At 47.8% G+C, this 24,815-nt stretch overlaps 1 protein-coding gene across 1 annotated transcript; it reads right to left on the minus strand.

Annotated features, from left to right (window-relative positions):
* Positions 1 to 10,394: 10,394 nt before the first annotated feature.
* On the minus strand, positions 10,395 to 12,580 carry LOC149328812 (juvenile hormone acid O-methyltransferase-like). The gene is made up of 3 exons (XM_089559101.1): positions 11,996 to 12,580; positions 11,222 to 11,381; positions 10,395 to 10,558 (listed from the first exon to the last, which is right to left on the minus strand). The coding sequence occupies exons 1-3, from the start codon at positions 12,572 to 12,574 to the stop codon at positions 10,395 to 10,397; spliced, it is 903 nt and encodes a 300-aa protein (XP_089415227.1). The 5' UTR covers positions 12,575 to 12,580.
* Between the last annotated feature and the right edge of the window lie 12,235 nt (positions 12,581 to 24,815).

Below are 24,815 nucleotides of genomic sequence, written 5' to 3' on the forward strand. Positions count from 1 at the left end.
ATACCTCAGTGAGGATCAAGACCCGCGCGAGCAGAATTATTTGTATGCAGGCTGCGATAATCTGGAACTGGATCAACTTTTCCAGCTTCATGACCTTCGCGCGGCTGTTGCCAAAATGCGCAGGGGGACGGCACCCGGGAGAGATAAGGTCACCGTCAAATTATTGGCGAACCTTCCGGATCAGGCATACGAAACCCTACTCTAATATATCAACGCCATTTGGACTGGGGACACTTCGTTGCCACCGGATTGGAAGACATCATTGGCAACCTTTATCCCAAAGGCGGGAAAACCGGTAAACACAGACAACCTCCGGCCCATCTCCCTCCTTTCATGCGTAGGAAAACTCATGGAAACAATGGTGCGTGACCGCCTCTCGGAATATCCCGAGAGCAAGAACACCTTAGCCGACACCATGTTCGGTTTCCGACCCAATATGTACGTACAAGACAACCTTTTACAGCTTCATCACGAGATTCTCGAACCCATAGAACACCCACACAACGACAGAATAGTCCTAGCACTCGATCTCAAGGCTGCGTTCGACTATGTTAAACACGGCGTCATACTAAAGCACCTTAGCGAAACCAACCTTGGTCCTCGTACATTCAACTACGTTAAAGATTTCTTAGCAGACCGTTTGGCCTATAAACGTATACAAGAGCCCAAGTACGGTCCGTTTGAGATGGGAACGCGGGGCACACCACAAGGCGCTGCGTTGTCCCCGCTTCTCTGTAAAATTGCTATGATGCACCTCCCGGCACAGCTGGCGGATGTCGGCGGTGTTCAGCATGCGCTGTACGCCGACGACATCGCCATCTGGGCCACTACGGGAAACATACGAGAGATAAAGGAATGCCTGCAAGCAGCGGCGAGCATAGTTGAGCACTATGCCACGTACTGCGGCCTCCAGTGCTCCCGTTCGAAGTCTGAATTTGTGCATATTCGATCTACTCCGAAATGCAAAATCTCCGCTCAGCTTTCTTTCCCAAGCGGCCCCATCCGTGAAGCGAAGGAGCTATGAATACTTGGTCTCTTCATTAATCAACATCGTAAGGCAGACACAACTCTTGCCAAACTCTGCAAAGTCGGCGACCAAGTTTGCCGACTGGTTCGCCGCGTTTCCAACAAGCGAGGAGGGTTGCGAAGTAAGGATGCGATGCGGCTCGCGGATGCCTTCGTAACTAGTCGAGTACTGTACTCGACTCCTTCCCTCTGACGAAGATCACTTGGAGATTGTACTCCGCAAAATTCTCAAGACAGCCCGCGACATCCCGATCTCTACTTCCAAAGCGCGACTCCTCGCGTTTGGGGTGGTGAACACCTATTGAGAACTTCGAGAGGCGCATCTCGTTAACCAATACACGCGTCTAGCCCAGACCGTGTCGGGTCACTGCCTCTTGGACCGGTTACATATCAGACATGGTCACCATACTATGGAACAAGTTCGAGTGCCCGAACTGTGGAGAAGCGCCCTCTACGTTCAACCCCTTCTTACAAAGATGAACGAGGAGGACCATAATGGCCGGCGCCAGGCGCGGGCGGATGACCTGCACCGCCACTACGGCTCAAAGAAATACGTCTTCTACGTGGAAATTGCAGTCCCCTACGGCTCCAGGGGGGAATGTCCCACAGCTGCAGTCATACACGAGAGAAAACAGGTGGACGGTCTCTCGTTTTAAGCGCCCAACTCAGCGCATGCGGATGAGGTGGCGATCGCCCTCGCAGCCTCCCATTCCGACTCTAAATTCATCCTCACAGACTCTCGTGGAGCCTGTCGTAACTTTGAGTTCCGTTGGATAACTCCACTCGCTCACCAAATTTCACACCACAGCACTCGCGACGGCGATAAAACTCATCGCTCAATCATATGGGTCCCCGGCCACCAAGGCATGCCAGGTAACGAAGCTGCCCATTAAGCAGCCCGCGTACTCACTCACCAGGCATCAGGCGTCCCTTGGGAGGACCTTAAACGAGATCACAGCCCTCCTCTTTCTTTTAAAGACATTACTGAGCACTATCGTGCCGAACACCGGCGATACGCAGTTCGTATAAAAGGACTGGGTAAATCGGGCGAACGAATTCTCCTCAGGCTTTTTACAAACACCCTGCTGTGCCCGGCGGTTCTCAAGCACTTTAATCCTTCTTTTGATGGCGGCAGCTCATTCTGTGGGGAGGTGGCCGACACCTTCCACATTGTTTGAGCATGCAGAAAAAACCCTTCTCTCCCCCCATCACCCCTTCCCCTACCCGAGAGGACTGGGAGGTGGCCCTGCTCAGCTGCCAGGAACTACCGGTCCAGCAGGCCCTGGTTCGGCGAACTCGTGTAGCGGTCATGACCAACGGGATCCTGGAATAAGGGACTCCGCCTAGTATTGTAAGGGGTGAGACCCACTAGGGTCCTCTCCCCGAGCACCTGTCTGTAAAATACTAAATAAATGCTTTTCACCACCACCACCTCACTATTTCTCTCAGGCCGTTAACACCTTGAACGAGTTCTTGTCTCATTGTTTCATGGCCGCTGGTTGCACCGTGACCAATTTCGGTCAGGATATCAGAATTCGCGCCGCTGCTAGTTAGCACCTGCTCCAGGAGTGCCTTCATTTCACCAGCCTGCAATTTTAAGGTTTTTTCGATGGATTTCAGAAGCGCTGTCTCGTCGTTGCAGCTTGAATCTCCTTCGCAATCGGATGCAGCGAGCGTCGCCAAAGTGCGACATTCCGATCTCAGGTGCGCGCACACTTCGCTGTAGGTAACTGCGCGAGAACACGTGAGACAGCAAACTCAGTGGTGCCCACATTCGCGTTGGAAATGCTGGCCTATTTCTGATGCAAACACTGTTGCTTCGCAGCCACTTCCTTTGTTCCAGCACTTGACCTGCAAAAGTAAAACGCACATCATTTTTAAAACTGTTCTGCTTACGCCTCCTGGAACTCAGTAAGCTATGTTGCTGTTTTGTGAATTATCCAGAAATCGTATGAAAACGGACTACCAGTGATGATAACTAGAGCAATGTTTCGATTTTGGAGCGAAAGTTCTACTCCTCGGGGCACAACTTCGAATTTCGATGAGGATGAGACAATGACCTCACAAGTTCAAACCGAACACAACTGCGTGTTGGCATGGTCTAAGCTGTGGTAGTACACCACGTGATGTGACTATGACCATTGGATACTTGCGATTTAACCTTGACCATTGACCTTGTCATTTGATTTGAGAGTGTGGACATCCCGTCGACAATGACCTTCAGTGCCTCACAAGGTCAAATCGAACTTAACTCCGTGGTGGCATGGCCCAACCTATAGTAGTATGACCATTAGGTATCTGACCTTCACCTTTGACCTTGACCTTGATTTTGTGGACGTTAAACCATGCTCAACAGAGCTTCGACTCATATAACTCGGCTCAAGCCACGTAGATCCCCAGTCATTTTTTTCATTCCGAATTCTTCGAGAAGTAACGGCGAAGCAACATGACAATATATTAAGGCGAAAGCCTTTAATGGCTCATGCTGTCGTCCATTAAAAAAGCGTGTCACCCGCGTTTAACTTGGGAACTAAAAAATATATAAACCAATGGTTGCTTGTGATAGAGGAGGAAAAAATGAACCCAGAAGCCCAGCTTCATGACCATAGATCAATTAATTAATTATAGGCAGAAGTGTCAAACCATCGAAATAGCGTGCACATCGATATAGCCACGGGGAACTGTGTGAAGTCACATTCACCAAAAGTCGTCACGGTATAGTGAAACTTTTCACAGAATAGTAGTAAAAACGTCGGATTAGTGTCAAATTAGATGAAAAAATGTGTAACTATGCTTAATTAACACTTTAGATCCCCGAAAGATGTACATTTGAGTACCGATGTATCCACGGCAATGGCGTGACGTCACATCCACCGGAAGTCGTCACGGCATAGTGTTGCAGTACAGGCGAGAGGAATGTGCATATGTTATACGTAACTTTTTGAGTCCATTTTGCCCAGCTTAAAAGGTGAGTTGTACTGAAGAGAAAAAACTGATGGACGATCAGGCGCTGTTAAGCCAAATCCCAGTTAGGTGCGCTAGCACATTGAATTTAACTTTGGTTTCGGTTCGAGGCTTTCTTTTCAAGGTCAAGCAGGCTTCAGACAAAGATCGGCTAAACAGGTTTGTTTGTCCTAGTTTAAGTGTACCAAATCTAGAGAGGACTCTTGAGCTCCGCCTTAAGGGTATGATGCGATACCGTAAATTGATTAATACCCCTGTATGTAGTATGGGTCATTCTCTACTTTACATTCATAGATCGCTGAGGGCCCTCATACCACTCCCAGCGCAGTGGTGCAGCGGTTAAAGGTGCACTGAAGAGGAATCTGAACTCGTCTTTTTGCCGCGGCAATTCGATCTACGTGTTCCGAGCATTCTTAGAAACTTCGATTTATTGCCCTGTGCGGACGACTTCCCTAATTAAAACGGCTTAACGTCCGGCTTTCAAATTTTTTTTTTAATTCCCCGCATACGGTTGGGGGAGTCGACCAACGCATGAAGTGCCATTCAGGCAGTCGCGTGGCGACTTCGCTTTCGTTTTTATTTTGTTTCTTTTAGATTTCCGTGAATAAATAGGTGTAGTCAGAGACTACATAGCTGCAACTTAGGCCCATGGAAATAAAAATACGTGTGGACTGTATGCTTTCGCCGATCATTGCGTATCCCTCCGCCGATGTTAGAGCAGCAAGCCCCCACCGGACTGGGTGAAAGGTTGGTCGACTCCTCCCACCGTTTGCGGGGAAATCAGAGAACAAAGGCGGGAGCCGGATGTTAATTCGATTTAAATTAGAGAAATCGGTTGCACAGGTCAATAATTGGAAGTTTTCAAGAACGCTCGGAACGTGTAGATCGAGTTCCAGCGGTACAAATACGAGTTCAGATTCCTCTGCAGTGCACCTTTAAGCGATGCGCCGCTGCCTTACGATGTCAGGTGCTGCCACCTACGGGGCTTGTGAGACCCAGGTTTCTCTTCTCGAACATCTTCTCACGAGCAGTCATTACTTGAACTGCCATATGCCACGGTGGATAGGTTGGGATAGCACGGCAAGGTCACGTGACCTAGGTGGTCAACCTAGGTTACTTCATGGTCAAGCAAACTTCACACGAAGATCTAACGCATTAATCGTCCCTTCTTGTATCGTCGCAAGTGTTACGCATCACTTTCCTGTCTATCCGTCAAGATATAAAGAACTGAAAACAAAAATTATGTAAACGAGGTGCGGCCGGACGAAAATTGTAACCCTAATCACAGGTCTCGTTTAGGTGAACAGCTTCGCGTAGTTTTGAGACAGAATGTAGAAGGACGAATATCTCACGAAACACTCGAGTGACGAAGGCAACCTCAAGCTGTCGATGTACGGGGCGAGGCTAGCATAGGTAACCTCGAAGGTGTTATGCCGCCAACCGCTTAAGCCACAAGGCCCCATCTTTTAGGAAAAGAGCGACTACCGCTTAATTGTTTCCACTGTTGAACACTTGCTCGAAGAATTTACAAGGGACCGAATTACAGACCATCCTAAATCTGAAGAAGCAACAAAACAGCCCCGGAGTCCAACTACTATTCGTCGACGCCGACCACGGTTTCTGTAATACGGCCCTAGCACTGGCCCTGTGCTGAGCGATGCCATATCTAGAACTTTCGTTCCATCTAAACGTACGAAGCCTGTTGACACATAACGCTCGATATCCCATACTGCCGTCCAGATTTGCAATGTTTTTGTCATATTATTTGTTCAACTCTGCCTGCACGCTGCGTTGTCAGTTATTTGCGTGAGAGACGACCGTATTTTTCTGGATTTTATCAAGGGCAACCTCTTCTACGATATTTTAAATTGCTTCCGGCGTTCTGGCAGTTTATCTTCAAAGTACGTTATCTCCATTAAATTGTGCACGGCCAAAAGCGACGGATAATTAATTGGTCTTCGATAAAAGACCACGGAGGGCAGTTATTGCAGTCACTGCCACCGAATTCTGTTATCTGTTGGCAAAAAAGTAGCCTATTTAACACCCAGAGTTGTGCGCCAGCCTTATTCTCTTCTGCCATTATATCTACTGTGATGAGGGCGAGATATATTCCTACTAAGGGCACATGATCGAGCTGTTGTATCCGTGAGCCATAGCATCTAGCTAGTGGCTGGCTTGTTCATTCATCATACTGAGGAGGTTCATCATATAGGCAGCAGTTGTATGGTAACAAAAGGGAAAAAAAACGAACAAGAACAAAAACTGAAGCAAGTGCTGCCTAATAAGCCAGTTGAAGGCAATAAACGATGTTGTTAGTGGGCGCCTTTGTTTGCGTTCGTCTTTCTTGTCCTTGTCGCTACTGCGCTGTAGTCCTCAGCAAGTCATCTATACTTAAGGTTGACTTTCAGCCAACTATCTGTGTTGAATTCATGCAGGAAAGAAGAGCCCTGGTGATAGTCTTTTTCTGTGTCCATATAAAATATGGCCGCAGGAGCCTTGCCACCCCGGAGGTTAAATCGGGCATATTTTATAGCCTAGCTCTAACACTGCGCGAATAAACTTCATGTCTAATGCATTTATTTGCGTCTTTCGCTTAATTTGCCTAGAAAACAAAAACGAAAGCCTCGCCTAAACCAGATTGCTGCACAGAGGCACATGCTGTGGAGCAATGTCTTTTAAAAATCTTAAATCAGCACTCATTTCCTTTTGCTGTATATTCTTCGCACACCGTTTCCTAATTACAAAGTTCATTTGTAGTTCTTCCCTTTTATACTGGTTCAGCCCCTGTCAGTGCCAAACCCAATGGTTGCGTCAAAGCTTGAAAGAGGCGTTCCAGCCCACCCTAAGTGCTGTTTTTGAGACTAAAGCCTTCAATACCTCATCGTTGTCGATAGAAGGCTGTCAGCAGAGGTGTCACGCTTTTAAGGGGCGTCCACCGAGATATGTGAGACAGTAACTGTGTAATTTCCTTTCCTCAAATACAATTTTCATTTTCTTCATTACGACCCCTCTTTCTTTTTCTTATTTCACTCCCACTTCCTGCCTTCCTGTACGGTGCAGTTCAGGTGTCCACCGAGATTACAGAGAATTACTGCGCCATTTCACTTCCTCAAAAATTGCTGCGTTGAAAGGGCAAGGCATCGCGCCGAACGGGTAGTGGTGTTCCGTGGTCTCGCTGGCAGCGCTACAACACGCTGTCGCGTTCCACTCCTAAAGGTGAAGCTTAAGCGTCATTAATTAGCAGTTAATTAGTATTTACCCACTGATCAGCAATTAACCAATAATAAGTAATTTGTCACTGCTTAGTAATTAGTCATTAAGTATGTGAGACGTCATTCAGCGCTGACGTCACCAGTGTCAGAAAGAGGCAGTCAAAGTGGTTGCAGAAAACGCTTTCGAGGCTCCGCACTTTAGACAAAGTGCCTCTTTAATTTTTATCTTTCGTGGAATTCCATTACAGTAGCCAGGTCTATGTACGCTGCCTATCAGCAGCTTGATAATTCTTGGACAAACAAGGAATCAAATCAAGTTAAATACCAAAATCCACTCCAAACTGTTCCCTTTCCGCTTACCTCTCATCTCAGCAGTTCTTCAGCATCCAAGTCTGTCTGGTCGACGTGAGCGAGCTCGCTCTGCTGGCCGTCCAGCGGACAAACGCATGAGCCGTCCTGTGAGCTGATCTCGTAGCAAGACTAGCAGAGCATATGAGTGCAAGCCAGCAGTGCAGTTCTCTTGCGCACCATTCGGCAGACACTGCACACCCTGTGCAGTGGAACGGGTTTCACCAACCTCAGAGGCGTCCAGTCCAGTTCTGCCGAGAAGCCGAAAAGGGTGTACTGCATGCTTCCTGGAGGCATCGCTCGCAATGTCCCCCCTCAGTTCGGCGGTCGGCAGGAACTGACCTGTCCGCATCCCTGAGAACGCACTGCTATCGCTGCTTCTTTCTTTCCTTTTCGTTATCGTCAAGGCTACAATCGAGTGGGTATGTGCTGCCTCTCGTTGGCCATTGGTGTAGTTAATACATCTGATGAAAATTGTACTGCTGCTGTCTATCGTCGGCTTTGCTCTGCTGTTTCGCCTCTTATTCACTTACAAACTCATACCCGCCAATTTTGGACAAAAGCATTTTTGAGCGGGAAACCGTTTCCGAGCGCAATTTTTTTCATATAATGTAAGATTTCGTTATAACAATCAATATATCAGCAAAGGATCGGACGGTAGTCTTCTATTTTTTTTTCTATTAACGTTTTCGATATCGTCAAAAGCGTTCATCACTGGTTTTCTACGGCATACCTAACTGTTCGATGCGATCAATGAAAACACTTTAAGAAACATTTTGCCACATACCAGAAAAATGGACCATTAGCTTGAATGTTTCGATAACACTCACTTAGTTTTCTCATTTTCAAAATTTTTGTCCGACAGTGTTCGATAGGAAATTTCTTCCAGCTGGAATTCTCGGTAGGAGTTTGTTGAGCCTGGTTATAGGAAATAACGGTGATCTAGTGACCAAACGTAACGTCGAACCTGAGCCTGATAATGATGCGGAACATTCCGAAACTCTTATCCGGAATTCTTTGCAGGATAGCACGCGAAAAGAATTGGCTTGATTTTGAAGGAAGCAAACCATGCGGGCGTTCGATGCTTCTCTAACCACGGTGAACATTGATCAGGTTACCGGGCGCAGCACGGGCCATTGTGTATGTCAAATCAAATCTTTAACTCAGACACGTATACATGTATACACAGAAGATATCCAACGGGTGAGCAAAAGTGAACAAGGGAAGGAACGATAGTGCAGGTAGAAGGGAAGAGATGATGGGAGAAGAAGGGAAGGGGAGAATACTTCCCTGACAAGGCCTCACCCCGGGATATTTTACGAGGACGTGCTACAGAGACCTTCTCTTCACATCGCTCAGAAGCCGGGGCTCTGGCCGGAGTACTCAAATAAAAAAAACTTGCTGGTCTTGTTATGCAGATTGTTAAAGAAAATGCGTTAACTTTAGGTGCTATCTAAAATGCTCAAGTGAATCTACTGTCTTATGTTCTTGAGATTTTCCCGTCAAAACTGCGGTTGGAACCCGTTCCATTGCTCGCAAGTGGTATGCATGGCTCTTCACCTTGTAGAACGTTCGAGTACTTCATTGTATTGCCATACTAATCCGGCCCACTAATCCACCCAAAATATTTTCTGGGGTGGGCCTACTTTCAAATTTTGAGGGTTCTTAGAAACATTGGGTGTTGGGCCAAATAACATTTTGGGGTCTTCACATTTTGACTTCTGGCGGTGCCCTATGATCGGTACACTGGTGACCATGCAATTTTGATGACGTCACGCCCCTCTTAATCACATTCATAGATCGCGGCGAGCCCTCATACCCCTAATGGAGGAGGGGTGTAGCGGTTCAGCGATACCCCTTTAGGTGTCTGTTTCAAACACAGCCACCTACCGTTCATGTGCACCACCATGGTGGGCAAGTGGTACTGCATTGATTGTTCAGTTTGCTCAACATCCGGTGAGCAGGGTGTGAGGACGTCACAAGTTCAGGTGATCTCTTGTCCAATCAGGAGATTTCGCGGGTAATTTCTGATTTCGCGCTGCTCACTGGTTGGTCAACTGGGGCCATGCGACCCTGCGGGGCGAGGCCTCGTGGGTTGGGGGCGGGGGGAACGTTCTCCCGCATCTCATTCCGTCTGGCCTCTGAGTATCCCCTGCCCTAGCTTTGGCGAACATTCGCTCGTAACCTTGGGGGCGAGTCGGACGACCTCGATTCCTCAGTGTATTTTGGTGCTAGCTGGCGTTATTTTTGTTGTAGCAATAAATGCCTGTTTTTGACAACTAGAGTATCGTTCCTTTGTTCTCTCAGATCAAGGCCCTCCGCGATCGGCGTGCGCTCGGTAAGGGCTTGTTCCGGGGCTTTTTATATCTTTTCTGGGGTCTAGCGGTGAAGCTTGGAAGCGGCTGTATTGCGCATGGCAGCATCTTCACCGATGCAAAGCAGCCGGTCGGCCGGTGGGACAGGTAATGAGGTGCACAGCAGTGATCGACGACTCCTGTGAATATCAGAAGATGCGTATGAGCCAACAGCCTCTGTCGCTGCCGCCGCTACCAACGTGTCGCTGCGTTTCGGCTTTGGATGCACGCACCGTGATCTGCTGATGCCGAGCCGGCGCTTCGGCAACCGGAGAACACCACGCGCTATCGCGCAGTAGCCGCTACGGAGGAAGAGGGCGGGGGACTGCATTGCATCTCTCACTTACCTTTCAACTTTTAGATTATGCTTTTCTTCAGCTGAGTGTTACATTCATGCAAGTATGCGTGACATTTCTGTATTCCAGCAAATTCTTACATTTCTCTACTAATAATGAATGGAATGGCTACATGTTCCGAGTATAGCAATCATCTATGGTCGGGCCCTCGACGCCTTGATGACGAACATTCTGTAGCGTTCCTTGTCAGCGTTGGGGCCATGCACTATCCGGACCTGGTCCCTGAGGGCGCTCACGAGCTCGGGTTTTTCTTCCGGACTGACCATCTTGGCGATTGGAAGGGCTCCAAGATAAACGGCTGCGCAGGATAATAGAGAAAACATGACCTTTTACTGCTTAAGATTAACGTTTCAAATTTTCAATGAAGAAAGGCACTGTATAGCACCCTCTGTGCATCAGATGTGCTATATTGTCTATGTGCTTATGCTCTGCCATAGCGATTGAATCGCCAAAATTTCTCGTTGTCCTTTGGTCACGAGCGTCAGACAGGTTCGGAGAGAACGATGAGACGTCATGTAGCACAGGACAGCATTCTTCATGGGGTGCTGCATGAACAACTTGATGTGAACAACTGAACCTTATTGCCTGCATCAGGCAAGTGGTCAGTTGTCAGGCACCTTATCAGACAAGTGGGAGCGAAAAGGTGGATCGCACACGCTCGGGAAGATTCAATCAAGCCTGGTGCTTTTACCATCAATACCATTAATTCTACAGAAGTTGCATTTCTTAACGTTAGTCACGGTGATTGCAAACCTTTTTCCTGAAAGCCCATTTCTCAGGCATTTATTTTTCTACCCTTTTCGCACCTCTCCCAAAGACGTTATGCGGACTATGTAAGAAGGATAACTTCTTACAAAGTTGCCCATTGTACATTGTTGCAGAAATGTTTAAATGGCGCTCGTTACACATTTTCTGTGTGATATCACACAGTAATACTGGCGATGTACTGCCTCTTGCATACCCAGCAGCTCGTCCTCGCTCCAGCCATGCAGAAAGGTTGAATGGGGAACTTCCAGCAAGCTTGGATGGAGGCCCGCTTCGTGTAAGAGTTGCTCCATGAATTCCAGCAGTTCGTTTTTGTCGTTCATGTCTTGCGTGCCAGGAATGAACTTCAGCAGTGTCTGTCAGAAAATTGATAGCACTACTACTAAGACACAAAGGGGGCAGCGTAAAAAATAACTAACAACCTCGCATTGGCAATAAAAAAGAACGGTTACGAAACTGATAGCGTGTCGAGCATAAAACCTGTTTTTTCGTTGGGTGCAATAGCGTATACAAATGTCATGAGCAAAAGTTTACGTATGGACAGGGGAGGCTGTCAGGTTACATGAAAAAGAATGATGGTTAGTGGAATTATCATCACTTGCGAAAGATGTCCCCTCGTATATTCGCGGCCGCGTCTCGACTGCTGTGAAGGGGTCCGCGTGCTTTGTCTTTCCCGTTCACGGGAAAGGAGTAATAGCCACCGGTTTCCTTTGCGAAACAGAATGGCGCAGTAACTGTGTCGCTGCTCGGTGAGCACCTCAACCTCAAAAGCGTTAACCTTTACGGCTGCTATTGTACCCCTTAAATGGCTTATGTAATGCTAATACAGCTTCCACTGGAAACATTTCCCGGCTCGGTCAACTTTGCTCTCTGCGTTACTCAGTATCATTGCGATTACGGAAGCTGAGATTACTAGCCGCTGTCCCTTCTTAAAACGTGGCTGTGGTCATAACAAGCATTCTGCACTTACCTCGGAATATTTAGCCCAGCGATCCATATTTGCTAGGCCCCTCCAGATGTCTCCACCCTCAACCGACGCGCAGGACACAAGCAGGCATTCGCCGTTTGGTGTCAAGAGCTTGGCTATATTCCTGAAGGCTGCAGGCAGGCCTACAACCCAGTTGAGGCAAAAGAAGGAGTATATCCGATCAAAGTGGCCGAATTCTTCCAAGAAGCCTGAAACATCCGAACATATGTCCAGCTGGCGGAATTCAAGTCTCTCGCCGGCCGAGTGACGTTGAGCATAATCGATCATTTCTTCAGAACAGTCGATGCCTACGATCCTGCGGCACGGCTGGCAACGAGGAAAAAGGACCTCCCTTGTGAAGTCTCCCGGTCCGCAGCCCACATCGAGGAACTGCTGAGACGCGTCCGATACCTTCGAGAACGATCCCCAGCTGCTATCAAGGACGGAAAGGCTGTACATCCACTGCGGTTTGTGACTCGATGCATAGCCCTGAGCGGACAGGTCCACAATTTTGAGGCTTTTCTGAGATCCAGTGGGTGTCTGGTCATTGCCAACTTCTTCTACGGGCTCTTTCAGATGCATCGTCTCCACACAGGTGAACGTCGAGACACAAAGAATGTGATAGCTGGTCTGCACCTCTCTGCACGCAAACAAGACGATCATGATTTAAAGACTTGCACACACGTGCTCATATTCGTTCGTACTTCAAAGAAAAGCAAATCATTCACGAACAGATTACAGCGCCTTCGTTTTTCGGTCGGTAAGATTGGACACTCAGTTTGCCACTCTAAAATTCAAGCTCTAACCTTCATCAGTAATAAGAAAACCGGTTTCAGGCAATATTTTTCTGTGAAGTTTAAATATTCTAGATTTGCAGTTCCCTCCTTGAGTGAAGCAATGCAGTCAGGACTTAGAACATCACGAAAACTCGACCTGCACTCTATAGACGCCAAAATTTTGTGAAGGTGCCGTGCGACGTTTGCTTTCGACGATACCTTATTCCGAGGAAATTGTGGAAAATTATATAGCTGCGCCGATATATATAGCTCGCGGCCTTTCATTGAAGCTTTTACTCTTGCGCTATACTAGCCTGCCAGGCGAAATGCACCACCTTTGTAATGTAAAGCTTTCGGTAATGCTTGCCTTTACGAGGCCTGCATTGTGCTGCCTGTACAAGCAGCTGATGTTCTTCTGGCATAGGACAGAGAGTGTTAGAAGAGAATTCCTCTCGAAACTGGCCGCATTTCCCTTAGACGAAAACAGGTGCCTTGATTACTCAGTGATCACCCCTGCCAGAAATATATTTGATCACTGCATTTTGATTCCTGTGCATACCATGGATATATCCATCGTCATCATCAGCAGTAGCCACACTACGGCCATAGCAGGGCAAAGGCCTTTCTGATGGCTCTCCAATTAGCCCTCGCCTTTGCCAACTGCGCCTAACGCATCCCTGCAATATTCTTAATCTCATCCGCCCACCTAACTTTCTGCCGCCCCCTGCTACGGTTGCCTTCTCTTAGAATCCAATCCGTTATCTTTAAGGACCAGTCCAAGCCCATTTATTCCTTTTGATATTGACTAGGATGTCATTAACTCGCTTTGGTTCCCTCACCCATTCCGCCCGCTTCCGGTCTCTTAACGTTATACTTATCATTTTCTTTCCGTACCTCGCTACGTTGTCCTTAAGTTCAAGCCTTTTCGTTACCCTCCACGTTTCTGCCCCGTAGGAGAGTACCGGCAAGATACAAGGGCTGCATACTTTTATTTTTAGGGAGATTGGTAAATTGCCTTGTGATTGTAACCCCAAGTAGCCGTTGGCGCATTCCCAGCAATATGTACCACGAAGTGACATTCCGCGGCCTGTTTTTGCGCGACCGTCTTTGCCGTCCAAGCAGTGGTGGTCTCCTCTGGTCTAAGTCATGGTGCCGGAGATGCAAAATGATAGGTTTTTCACGCAATAAAGTTCGTTATTACGGGTTGCTGCCCCCACGTTGTGGCGACGTGCTCTTTTCAATGGCGTGCATAATGCAAAGTAATCGGTGAGACCTAGGGCAGAGGTTACTATCGTTACTAGCGGGTGTCATTCTTCACAGATTTCTATGTAGCAGCAAACAATAAAAGCGGTCGAAACAAAAAAAGCCGCGCAAAATAGTACAAAAAATAAAGATTTTACGCCACTAAAGAGCTAATTTTCAAAAGGTTGCCAGTTTCAAAACCCTTACGCCTGAAAACACGAAGCCACTTGCTCCTCGGCTGTACTCCGAGGACTAGCTGCGACTGGAGCTACTAGCCCAGCTGCCAGGACAATAGAACACATGATTAAGATCTGTACCCTTCTTATATAAACGGAGCCGTGCATTGAAAAGGAAGTACGGAAAACTGGATAATATTGTCACAGAAGCAGGTAGGCAGGTTTATATTTACCACAACGTCCCAGCACCAGCGGCCGGCAAAACCGACTCGCGAGCGAGCTCTCGGGCGAAGAAGAGCGCGTGCCAGCCTCCTGAGCGCGACTACTAGGCGGCGACAGTAATGGGTTGCGGCATTGCGCCTCCCGGTGGAAAAAAGCATCGTCCCGATGCTGCGTGGCGAGGTCAAGCAGAACCGTAGGCTTGACCTAGCGGGCGTGGAAGGGCTTCATCCGGACAACGTGTACAACTTCCGACTGTGTTTGCCGTCGGGACGTACGAACAGTTCCTTGCGGAACCACTTCGTAGGTGACGTCGCTGAGGTTGCGCAGCACTTCGTACGGGCCGAAGTAGCGGCGCAGAAGCTTCTCGGAGCGACCCCGCTGGCGAACAGGAACCCACACCCAGACTTGATCGCCAGGGTTGTAAATTACCTCCCTGCGACGAAGGTTATAGCGTTGAGCGTCTTTAACCTGCTGCGTGCGGAGTCTCATTCGAGCTAGCTGACGGGCGGCCTCAGCGTGCTGGACGAATTGGTCAGCGCCGGCAACTGATGGGAGGGCGACATCGGGCAGTAACATTGCATCCAGCATGGTAACGGCTTCGCGACCGTACACCAAACGAAACGGTGTGAAGCGGGTCGTTTCCTGGACTGCGGTATTATACGCAAATGTTGCATACCTGGTCCCAGTTCTTATGGTCTTCGTCGACGTACATTGAAAGCATATCGGCGATGGTCATATTGAGTCGCTCAGTAAGGCCATTCTTCTGAGGATGGTAAGCTGTTGTTCTGCGATGACAAGTGCCACTGAGCCGCATAACTTCCTGGGTTAGAGCTGAAGTAAATTCAGTGCCTCTGTGAGTTAAAACGACCGCAGGGGCACTATGACGAAGGACTGGGTTAAAGATGAAAAAGTTCGCAATATCAGTAGAAGTGCCGCTGGGAAGGGCTTTGGTTTCACTATAGCGGGTGAGGTAATTAGAGGCGACTATAATGTAGCGGTTGCCCAATGATGACGTAGGACACGGCCCGAGCAAGTCCATACCGACTTGGTGAAAGGGTACTCGAGGAGGACCAATAGGCTGCAGCAGGCTGGCCGGCTTTACAGGCGGCGTCTTCCGACGTTGGCAATCACGGCACGTCTTAACATAGCGCTGGACAATAGCAGCAAGCTTGGGCCAGTAGTACTTTTGTCGTACGCGAGCCAAGGTCCGTGAGAAACCGAGATGGCCGGCAGAAAGCTCGTCGTGGCATGCCTGCAAAACGTCGGGACGGAGCGGCGTTGGGACCACCAGCAGGTACTGAATGCCTGTGGAAGCGTAGTTTTTCTTGTAAAGGACGCCGTCTCGCAAGCAGAACGACGACAGGCCACGCGTAAAAAGGCGAGGTGGCGATGATCCTCGAGGTAATCGATGAGGGCCCGCAGTGCGGTGTCATCTCGCTGTTGTTGAGCGAGATCAGGCGTCGTGAGAGTGCCGAGTAAAACGGAGTCATCTGTTTCAAGTGAAGAACACGGGATAGGGGCTCGGGATAGACAGTCAGCGTCACTGTGTTTCTTGCCGGACTTGTACACAATAGTGACGTCGAACTCCTACAAGCGGAGGCTCCAGCGGGCTAACCGGCCAGAAGGATATTTAAGATTTGCTAGCCAGCAGAGAGAGTGGTGATCACTGACCACTCTAAACTGCCGACCATACAAATACGGCCGAAATTTTGTCACCGCCCACACAATTGCAAGGTACTCCTTTTCGGTAGTAGAATAATTCGCTCCGGCACGAGAGAGGGTGCGACTGGCGTAAGCAATGACCCGCTCAGCACCATCTTGCCACTGAACGAGAACTGCTCCGAGGCCAACGTTACTGGCGTCGGTATGCAATGCTGTATCCGCCTCCTCGTCGAAGTGGCCACGTATGGGCTTTGTTTGAAGGCGTGTGCGAAGCTCCTCGAAAGCCCTTTGCGGCTCGTCGGCCCAGATGAAAGGTTGGTCGTCCTTTGTTAGACGAGTCAGTGGTTGGGCTATCCGGGAGAAGTCATGGACAAAGCGTCTGTAATATGCACAGAGGCCCAAAAACCGTCGAACCGAACTTCTATCAGTAGGAGTCGGGAAAGAAGCTACGGCAGCCGTCTTCTCTGGATCAGGGCTAATACCCTCAGCGCTGACGACATGACCAGAAACTTCAGCTCTTGGAATGCAAAGTGGCATTTTTCCGGTTTTAGTCAAAGGCCGGCCGCGCGCATGGCATTGATGGCACTGCTTGCCGGAGCTCTTCACGTGTAACATCCGAGATGCCTCCAACACGCGGGTGTTGCTCGAGACAGGGCAGCTTTTGCAGTTCTTCACGTACGATGCTTCGGACAAGCTCGCGAGAGGCGCCACTCTTGTTGCCGTTCATCGGCAAGCGGAAGTCTACAGCAGTGATGTTCGCAGAACGATCAAATTGTACGAATCGCTGTTGTAGGGCACGCTCCATACTTGTCGCCTTCTTCTTAAAATCACCCACAGTACATGGAGGGTCACGTACAAGGCCGACGAAGATCTGTTCTTTAACGCCACGCATAAGATGGCGCACCTTCTTTGCCTCCTACATGGACGGATCCGCGCGGTTGAAAAGCCGAGTCATTTCTTCTACGAACATGGGGACGCTCTCATTGGGCCGCTGCGCTCGGGACTGTAGAGCCAGTTCAGCCATCTCTTTTCTTGCGTCGTTGCCGAATGTGCTGAGCAGCTTTTGCCGGCAATCTTGCCAGGTGGTGATGGTAGTCTCGTGGTTTTCGAACCACATCTTGGCGGCGTCTTCAAGTGAAAAATAAATGTTCTGCAACTTTCGCTCCTCGTCCCACGCATTAAACGCAGCGACCCGGTCGTAGTTGGTCAACCAGTCCTCAACATCCTCAAATTTGTAGCAATGGAACGGCGTGGGCATACGCGGAGCATGGAAGAACAGCGGCTGGGCACTCACTGGAAGGTGAATGGGCTGGCTTGGCTCTGTAGGCGTCATGGTTCGCGGTAAGGAAAGCAGGGGACCACACTCGGGGGCTAAGCCTCTCAAGCGGCGGCTGGCCTTGTGCACAGGTGTGTCCACGGTGTGTAGCGGGGCTTCGGAGGCACCCAAAAGCGCTTCGGACATGGGATGTACCCAGCAAGCTCCACCAAAATGTCACAGAAGCAGGTAGGCAGGTTTATATTTGCCACAACGTCCCAGCACCAGCGGCCGGCAAAACCGACTCGAGAGCGAGCTCTCGGGCGAAGAAGAGCGCGTGCCAGCCTCCTGAGCGCGACTACTAGGCGGCACCAGTAATGGGTTGCGGCAATATTCTTCATTTCTTATTAAGTATAATCTTAGGTGAAGACCAAGAAAGAAGACCCCTAGAGAATGGCTAGTTGTCGCTAAAAGTGATATATTCTGCACTGCGCCGCACAGTACCTTTTAGAAGACACGATACTTGCAAAAAGGCTTTGCAAAGTGCCTCACGTGAGATGCCTCATTTAGATATTATTCGGATACCGCCGAAAACACTCAGGAAACGACATTTCTGTCTCAATGTCCCCCGCCCCTTGTACTTATTAGATCAAGGGATCAGAACTTCCAGTAGCACTTTTGGACGAGAATTCTGCAGTCCTTATTTACAGCAGTACCCGAGACTTTCCTGCACCTCCCACCACAATCCTTTATGGTTTTCTTCGTACACCACACACCAACCATTGTTAGAACCCATTGCGATGGTTGGAGGAAGGGCATACCTATACACCATAATATAAAGTTGATGTTTCAGCCATCGTGATGTCACATCTCAATTCAGTGCAGCTCGGTACACAAGAATGTCGAGTTGTGGTCTGTACATTCAAAATGTTCTTAACACTGCCTATACACCCAAATGAAATGCCATGTAACATGCGCTCGCAATGATTTCCTGTTAATATGGTCATTCATTGCAATTTAGACCCTGAATTTTCGTAGAAGACAGAACTTACCTTATGAGCCTCGACCTGACAAAGCCAGACAAAATCCGTTTCATCCCCGCCCAAAGTCTGACTGGATACTGCGCAGTACAGAGTTCAGCGGACTCGTACAGAACTGCACATTCCGGGCTCTGAAAAGACTACTGCTCAATTTTGATTCGCCCAGTGGTCAGTAAACCCGATGAATTCTACATACTAGATATGCGTTAGCCTTTTTGAGGTTATTTTGCAAAGGCATGTATCAGCACAGTAAAGGAGTGGCATTTGTGACACCAAATCACCTGCTTTTGTCCTTTTAGGCTTCTAAATTGGTGATGATAAATAGATTCTTTTTCTTTTTAAAGCAAGGGTTGCAACGCAGGTAATTATATTAAGATGAGATAGATACGTCGCGGAGTATTTCGCGGCAGTTTTACGCCTGCAGTTGGAACAGCCGACGGTGAACTGGAAATCAACGGGCAGAGGTCCGGGCAGTGGACATAGCTACGCTGTTGACGATGCTGTCTTTTTTTTCATCAACACGACAAGCATTCACATATGACAGCGAGCACACGTAGAGCAACCAGAACACTGGAGGGCAATTATATTCTCAAAACTTCATTTCGCTTGCCACAGCTGCTGCGTCGGTTCCGGACACGGTGTTAGTGGCCTCTCTATTAAAGCTTTTCGCGTGTAGGAGAAATTTTCAGAATAGCTCCTGCATATACGGCTTTAGGTTGCGCTCTAAAAAGGAAGCAGGGAACAGCAAATTTGCACAATCCTTGTCGAAAATATGTTTTCCCTGCAGCGTGTCCATATGCTAATCAGAAACTACGTAACGTTTTAGCAGGAATAGTATTCTAACGCTCTCTTTCTTGCACGAGAAAATCTTTATTCAACTTAATATTGACCAAGGGGAAATTGATATTTTGATGTAAAACACTCAGAAAAAGTTTTCCGAGCGGACAGAACTGAGTGTTCCATCGGCTTAGTTGGTAGGACTCGTTGAAATGCAGCTCCTTTAAATGGAAAAGCTAGTTTAAATGCTGTGGAACAAGCGTCGTGTCGGCACATCTCTATTATCTTGTAAAGTTGTTCCGAATGAGCTATAAGTGACATCAGCCACCGCCTCAAAACCGGGATTTGCTCTAGCAACTACACACTTCTCGTTGCCGCCGTAAGCCCCTAGAAGTCTTTATAGAGTTGCTGCGTTTAAAAAAGGCACGAGACATTTTCAGACTGTTGAAACGTGTCAGAAAAAAATTCTTCCGAAAAAGAGTTTTGAAATGGCAATGCAAGCTGCAGCTTCAATTTATTTGTCCCAAGTTCACTATATAGTCTCTCCGACTAAGTATTGTCACGTTGTAGTGTCGGCAGTCCTGCGCTCAGGAAGACACCAGAAATACTTGCAAACGAAGCTCTTTATTTGGGCTGACTTGCGCCCGCAAAAGAACTGAATCACTCGGTGGCGGCGTAAGCAACAAGCGTGTTCGTCAATCGTCGATCTACGAATGTCCGCTGCTCGCGGCATCGCTCAATTTAAAGCCGGCAAGGAAACTTCCAGATAGCAGGACAAGATCATCTACAGTAATCTGGAGAAACCTAGATGTAGCCTTTCATGGCTACGATCAATCGAGATTAGACTGGTCGCTTCTCGCGTCACGAGCAAAAATGATAACAGCCCTTTCCTGCAGCCTTGAGCGTGAACGAACAAACACTACAATGATACGTGGCATTACCCCCCTTCCAAAGAAGCATGGTCTCGATGCTTTAAAATGAAATTAAACACGGAGAATGCTTCGAGAACTTAGAGTCCTTTAGCGTTCCTAATAAGGTGTAAGGGCAGCGGTAAAAGCTTCAAGTCTGGCCATGTCGTCGTCGGTGTTGTCGTAGTTTTTGTCGTCGTATTTGTCGTCGTAGTAGTCGTCGTCGTCGTAGGGATCGTCGTCGTCGTAGGTGTCGTCGTCTTCGTAGGGGTCGTTGTCTTCGTAGGGGTCGTCGTCTTCGTAGGGGTCGTCGTTGTCGTAGGGGTCGTCGTTGTCGTAGGGGTCGTCGGTGTCGTAGGGTTCGTCGTCGTCGTAGGGGGCATGGTCTTCTGTTTTCGTCGATGGAGCCCTATCGAAAAATCTCATATGAATTCATATGTGTCTCGTATGATTCCATATGTGTTACATACGAGCTATATGTGTCAGATATGTGTCTCGTATGAACTCGTATGCAGCCCATATGAGTTATGTGTCAGTATATGTGTCTCGTATGAACTCGTATGCAGCCCATACGAGTTATATGTGTCAGTATATGTGCCTCATATGAACTCGTATGCAGCCCATATGAGTTATATGTGTCAGTATATGTGCCTCATATGAACACATATAGGCTTCATACGAGTTCATATGTGCCACATATGTGCCTCGTATGGACTCATATGGACATCATATGAGCCATATGTGTCGACAAATGCGCCTCGTATCAGCACATATGCTTCATACGAGTTCATATGTGTCACGTACGAGCTCATACGCGTCACAAATGTCACAGATGAACACATGTGCTGCATATATAGTAGTTCACGCGCTACGGAAATGTGACTTGTATGCACTTATTACATATGTGGCATACCTCAACTGACACGCGACACTCGTGCGTACACAAGAGCTCCGATATGCGTCGTATCAGCTTACATCAATCTCGTGCGAAACCGATAGCCGCTGATGAGTGCCTCTTATAGAGTGGGCCTTGTTGTTTGAAACACGGGGAAAAGAAGGGATGAACAAGCGATTAACAAGTGCCCAACCAACGTATAAAAAAACTCCTGGCCTGTTTCAAATATTTTTCCCCCTGATTCTCTGCTTGTGCCCTCTTGTTGTAAACAGCGCCTATCCAAACAGTATGACGTTAGGCGTTTCCAATGTGCTTGGACAGACGTTCAGCTAGAAGGCAAATATTGCCTTCTGGGCTTAGTTGAGCTGTTGAGCGAATAACGCCAGATATTTTCATGCAAGAGCTCCGACTGTAGTAAACCATAGGTGCGCAATGAGAGTACTACGATGAATGGTGCAGGCGCTGTGAAAATTAAAAGACATACAAATATCAGATCTTTCAGTGCTTATCACAGAGCTCATCAAGATTCACAATATCAGCGGAAGTGCAATCGGCTGTAGTTCAGCTCCTTAAACCTTACAAATATACATTTGACCTCGCACCTAACCGTCGAATTCTAAAGTAGTGGGAAGCATAGCGTAAGTCTTGTCATCCTAATATAACGCGACAGTTTTCCGTGTCAGCCGTGGTGTAGTGGTTGGTGTAGTGAGCTGTAGATCTCAAGGTCAGTGGTTCGAATCCAGACCCAGCCGTGGCTTTTTTCCCCGTCCGAAATTTTTTTTTTACTTTTAGTTCACTAACTTCAATGGAAGCTTTTTTTATTGTTAATTGCCTTATAATTCCACCCCAGCCCTTCCCTTTCCTTTCCTTTCCTTTCCCAATAATTGTAAACCAGACACATATGACACATATCACACATATGACACATATCACACATATGACACATATCACACGTATGACACATATTCCATAATCTCGTATGAACCAGACACATATGACACATATATATGAGATTTTTCGATAGGGAGGATCTTAGTTCTTGCGCTCAGAAGCAACCTCACCTCCAGAGGCTGCTTTATTCAGTTTAACCTTCGGGGGCTGGGGAAGCGTCCACGCACTGCGTACCCTCGGCTAGGAGATACTTAGCGCGGTGACGATGGCGACGGAGAACGCGATAGGCAGCTCGGCGATGAGTATCCTTCCTGACGCAAAAAAATCGTCGATTTCGGCTGGTCGCTGGCCTGGTCGGGGTCGTGGGGCGTCGTAAGGGAACCCTCGGATGCCCATTCTCCTGTATGGGCAGTACCGGAGAATGTGACCAGCTTCTCCGCAGTGGAAGCATTGTGGGCGGCGCTCGTCGGGTGTTCTCCACTCGACGCATTTCCTCGGCCGTGTACGACGCTCGTAGGACGGGCGAGTTGGGGCGAGAGGGCGGCGCTCCAGCGCATAGGAGCTTGGGTCCCGTCGTCGATGGGCAGGACGGCGCACAGCTGCGGCGTAAGTCATGGCTGGGGGCTGGAGAGGCTGCGTGGTAGACTGGAGTCAGGTCTTCCGGCGAATAACTCAAAGGGCGGGCGTCACAACTTGCAGGAGTTGTCCGGTACCTGGAAGGCTACCCCGCACCTCCACCAAATGTCACGTTGTAGTGACGGCAGTCCAGCGGTCAGGAAGACACCAGAAATAATTGCAAACGAAGCTCTTTATTTGGGCTGACTTGCGCCCGCAAAAGAACTGAATCACTCGGTGGCGGCGTAAGCAACAAGCGTGTTCGTCGATCTTCGATCTACGAATGTCCGCTGCTCGCGGCATCGCTCAATTTAAAGCCGGCAAGGAAACTTCCAGATAGGAGGACAAGATCATGTACAGTAATCTGGAAAAACCTAGATGCAGCCTTTCATGGCTGCGATCAATCGAGATTAGACTGGTCGTTTCTCGCGTCAAGAACAAAAATGATAACAAAGCCCTTTCCTGCAGCCTTTAGCACAAACGAACAAACACTACAATGATACGTGGCAGTATGAAGGACGCTTTAGACGTTTTTTAGAAACGGTCGCATAACTCATAATAAACCTGTGGTTTATTATGAGTTCCCATAATACACTCAAACTATTAACCTCACAATAACTCATAACCTATAATAATTCATAATTAATAATAAACATGTGGTTTATTATGAGTGGCATACGTTCGGGCTTCATAATTCCTCACAGGATTCTGGCGCATGGGGTGACATCGGTTCTGCCGTAAAGGATATGGTTTGTTTAGACTGAACACTGGAGAACTGCTCAGCCAAAGCAGTTTTCCTCCGTAGTGCGAGTTTCTCTAAAAACCTTCAAAACTCTCGCATAAAATGTGTATTCTCTTAAACACCCAAATGGCAAAGCAATGTCGAAGATTTCTATTAAATTTTAGCGCCTGAAGAGAAGAGTTTAAAAGTTAGTTAATAGTTCTCACTGCATTATTTCCGCATGCTGAGGTACTGGGAGTTGGGATTTGGACCATGCATTTACTAAGCCCACGCAACACTTAACTCGATGGGTATTCTTCAACTTTTTTTTTGTACGAACCAGATAGTTCCGATAGAATATGCGCAAACACGCTGTTTATTCTGCACGAGTTTTTCTCTTTGCTGCACAACTTCTCCTTTAAAATGCTTCTTGCGCTCGCTACCGCCCTTTCCGGTAGCCATAGAACGTCAAAGTGATGTGCAAGCATTCGTAACTGTCGCGCGGTGTACACAGATTTACGAGGCTAATTGTCTTTGCTGAAACAGAACTGGACTCGTTCACGATGTTTAGAAGCAGTCTTAATTTCGGACACCTACCGGGGGACAGTATTACTTACTATATGAGGGCTAGTTTATTGCTGGTCGGTAGATGTCGGCCCATTATATCAAACATTTGCAGTATATCTTGATATTTTTTTTTTGCCGAACCATCAAACTATCGCCCTTGTTCTTTGAACTTTTATAGTCCCTGCCTCTCCATTCAAATATTTCTCTTCCCCTCTCTTCCTTTTAAGAAATGTTCAAAAATTGTAATGACGTCAGTTAACTGAAATCCACTATTGTGATTTTCCCTGGAGTCATTTCGGTCACCGTTCTCTGTATATGACGTGATGCCCTTATCAAAAGACATAACACCAATTTAACGTGGCGTAGCTATTGAAAATTTTAACAGCTAGTCGTGCAGAAAACTTGTAACCTTGCTATGCTAGATATCTGTGGAGTGCGATTTGCAATCTGACAAGGTAAGTTGCTGGGCGAGTTGGTTCCGATATTCCATGACCGCAGCCCAACGAACGGGACGAAAGAAGGACACAGGCAGGGACACAGCAGAGCGGTGACTCATAACTGAAATTTTTATTAGCTGCCAGCCGGAATAAGTACCTAACTGGTGGCCAAAAATAGAAAGTAATAGACGTAAGTCATGCAGCGGAAACACATAAATTCAAAGATGAAAAAATTCAAAATAAAGCACCCACGTGTCGGCATTCGCATTCGCATTGTACAAAGAGTGCGTTGTGATAGGTAGGAACCGCGATTAGCTGACACGAAAATTTATAGAATTACACAAAATAGCAAGGCTCCCAGAAAAATGTATAAGCGCACCATCTGCATCGCAGTCAGAAAAAGAAAAACGCTACCTCGAATGCGAATTTTGACACGCATGTGCTTTATTTCAGTCTTTATTTTAGAATTTGGTGTTTCCGCTGCATGACTTGTGTCCAGTACTTTTCATTTTGGCCGCCAGTTAGGTACTATTCCGGCTGGCAGCTAATAAAGATTTAAGATATAAGTCAACGCTGTGTTGTATCCCTTCCTGAGTCCGGCTTCTTGTTCCATTTGTTGCGCTGTAGTCATGGAATTTT

Source organism: Amblyomma mixtum, chromosome 9, assembly GCF_055824585.1.
Source record: "Amblyomma mixtum isolate Tamu chromosome 9, ASM5582458v1, whole genome shotgun sequence".
Lineage (NCBI taxonomy): Eukaryota > Metazoa > Arthropoda > Arachnida > Ixodida > Ixodidae > Amblyomma > Amblyomma mixtum.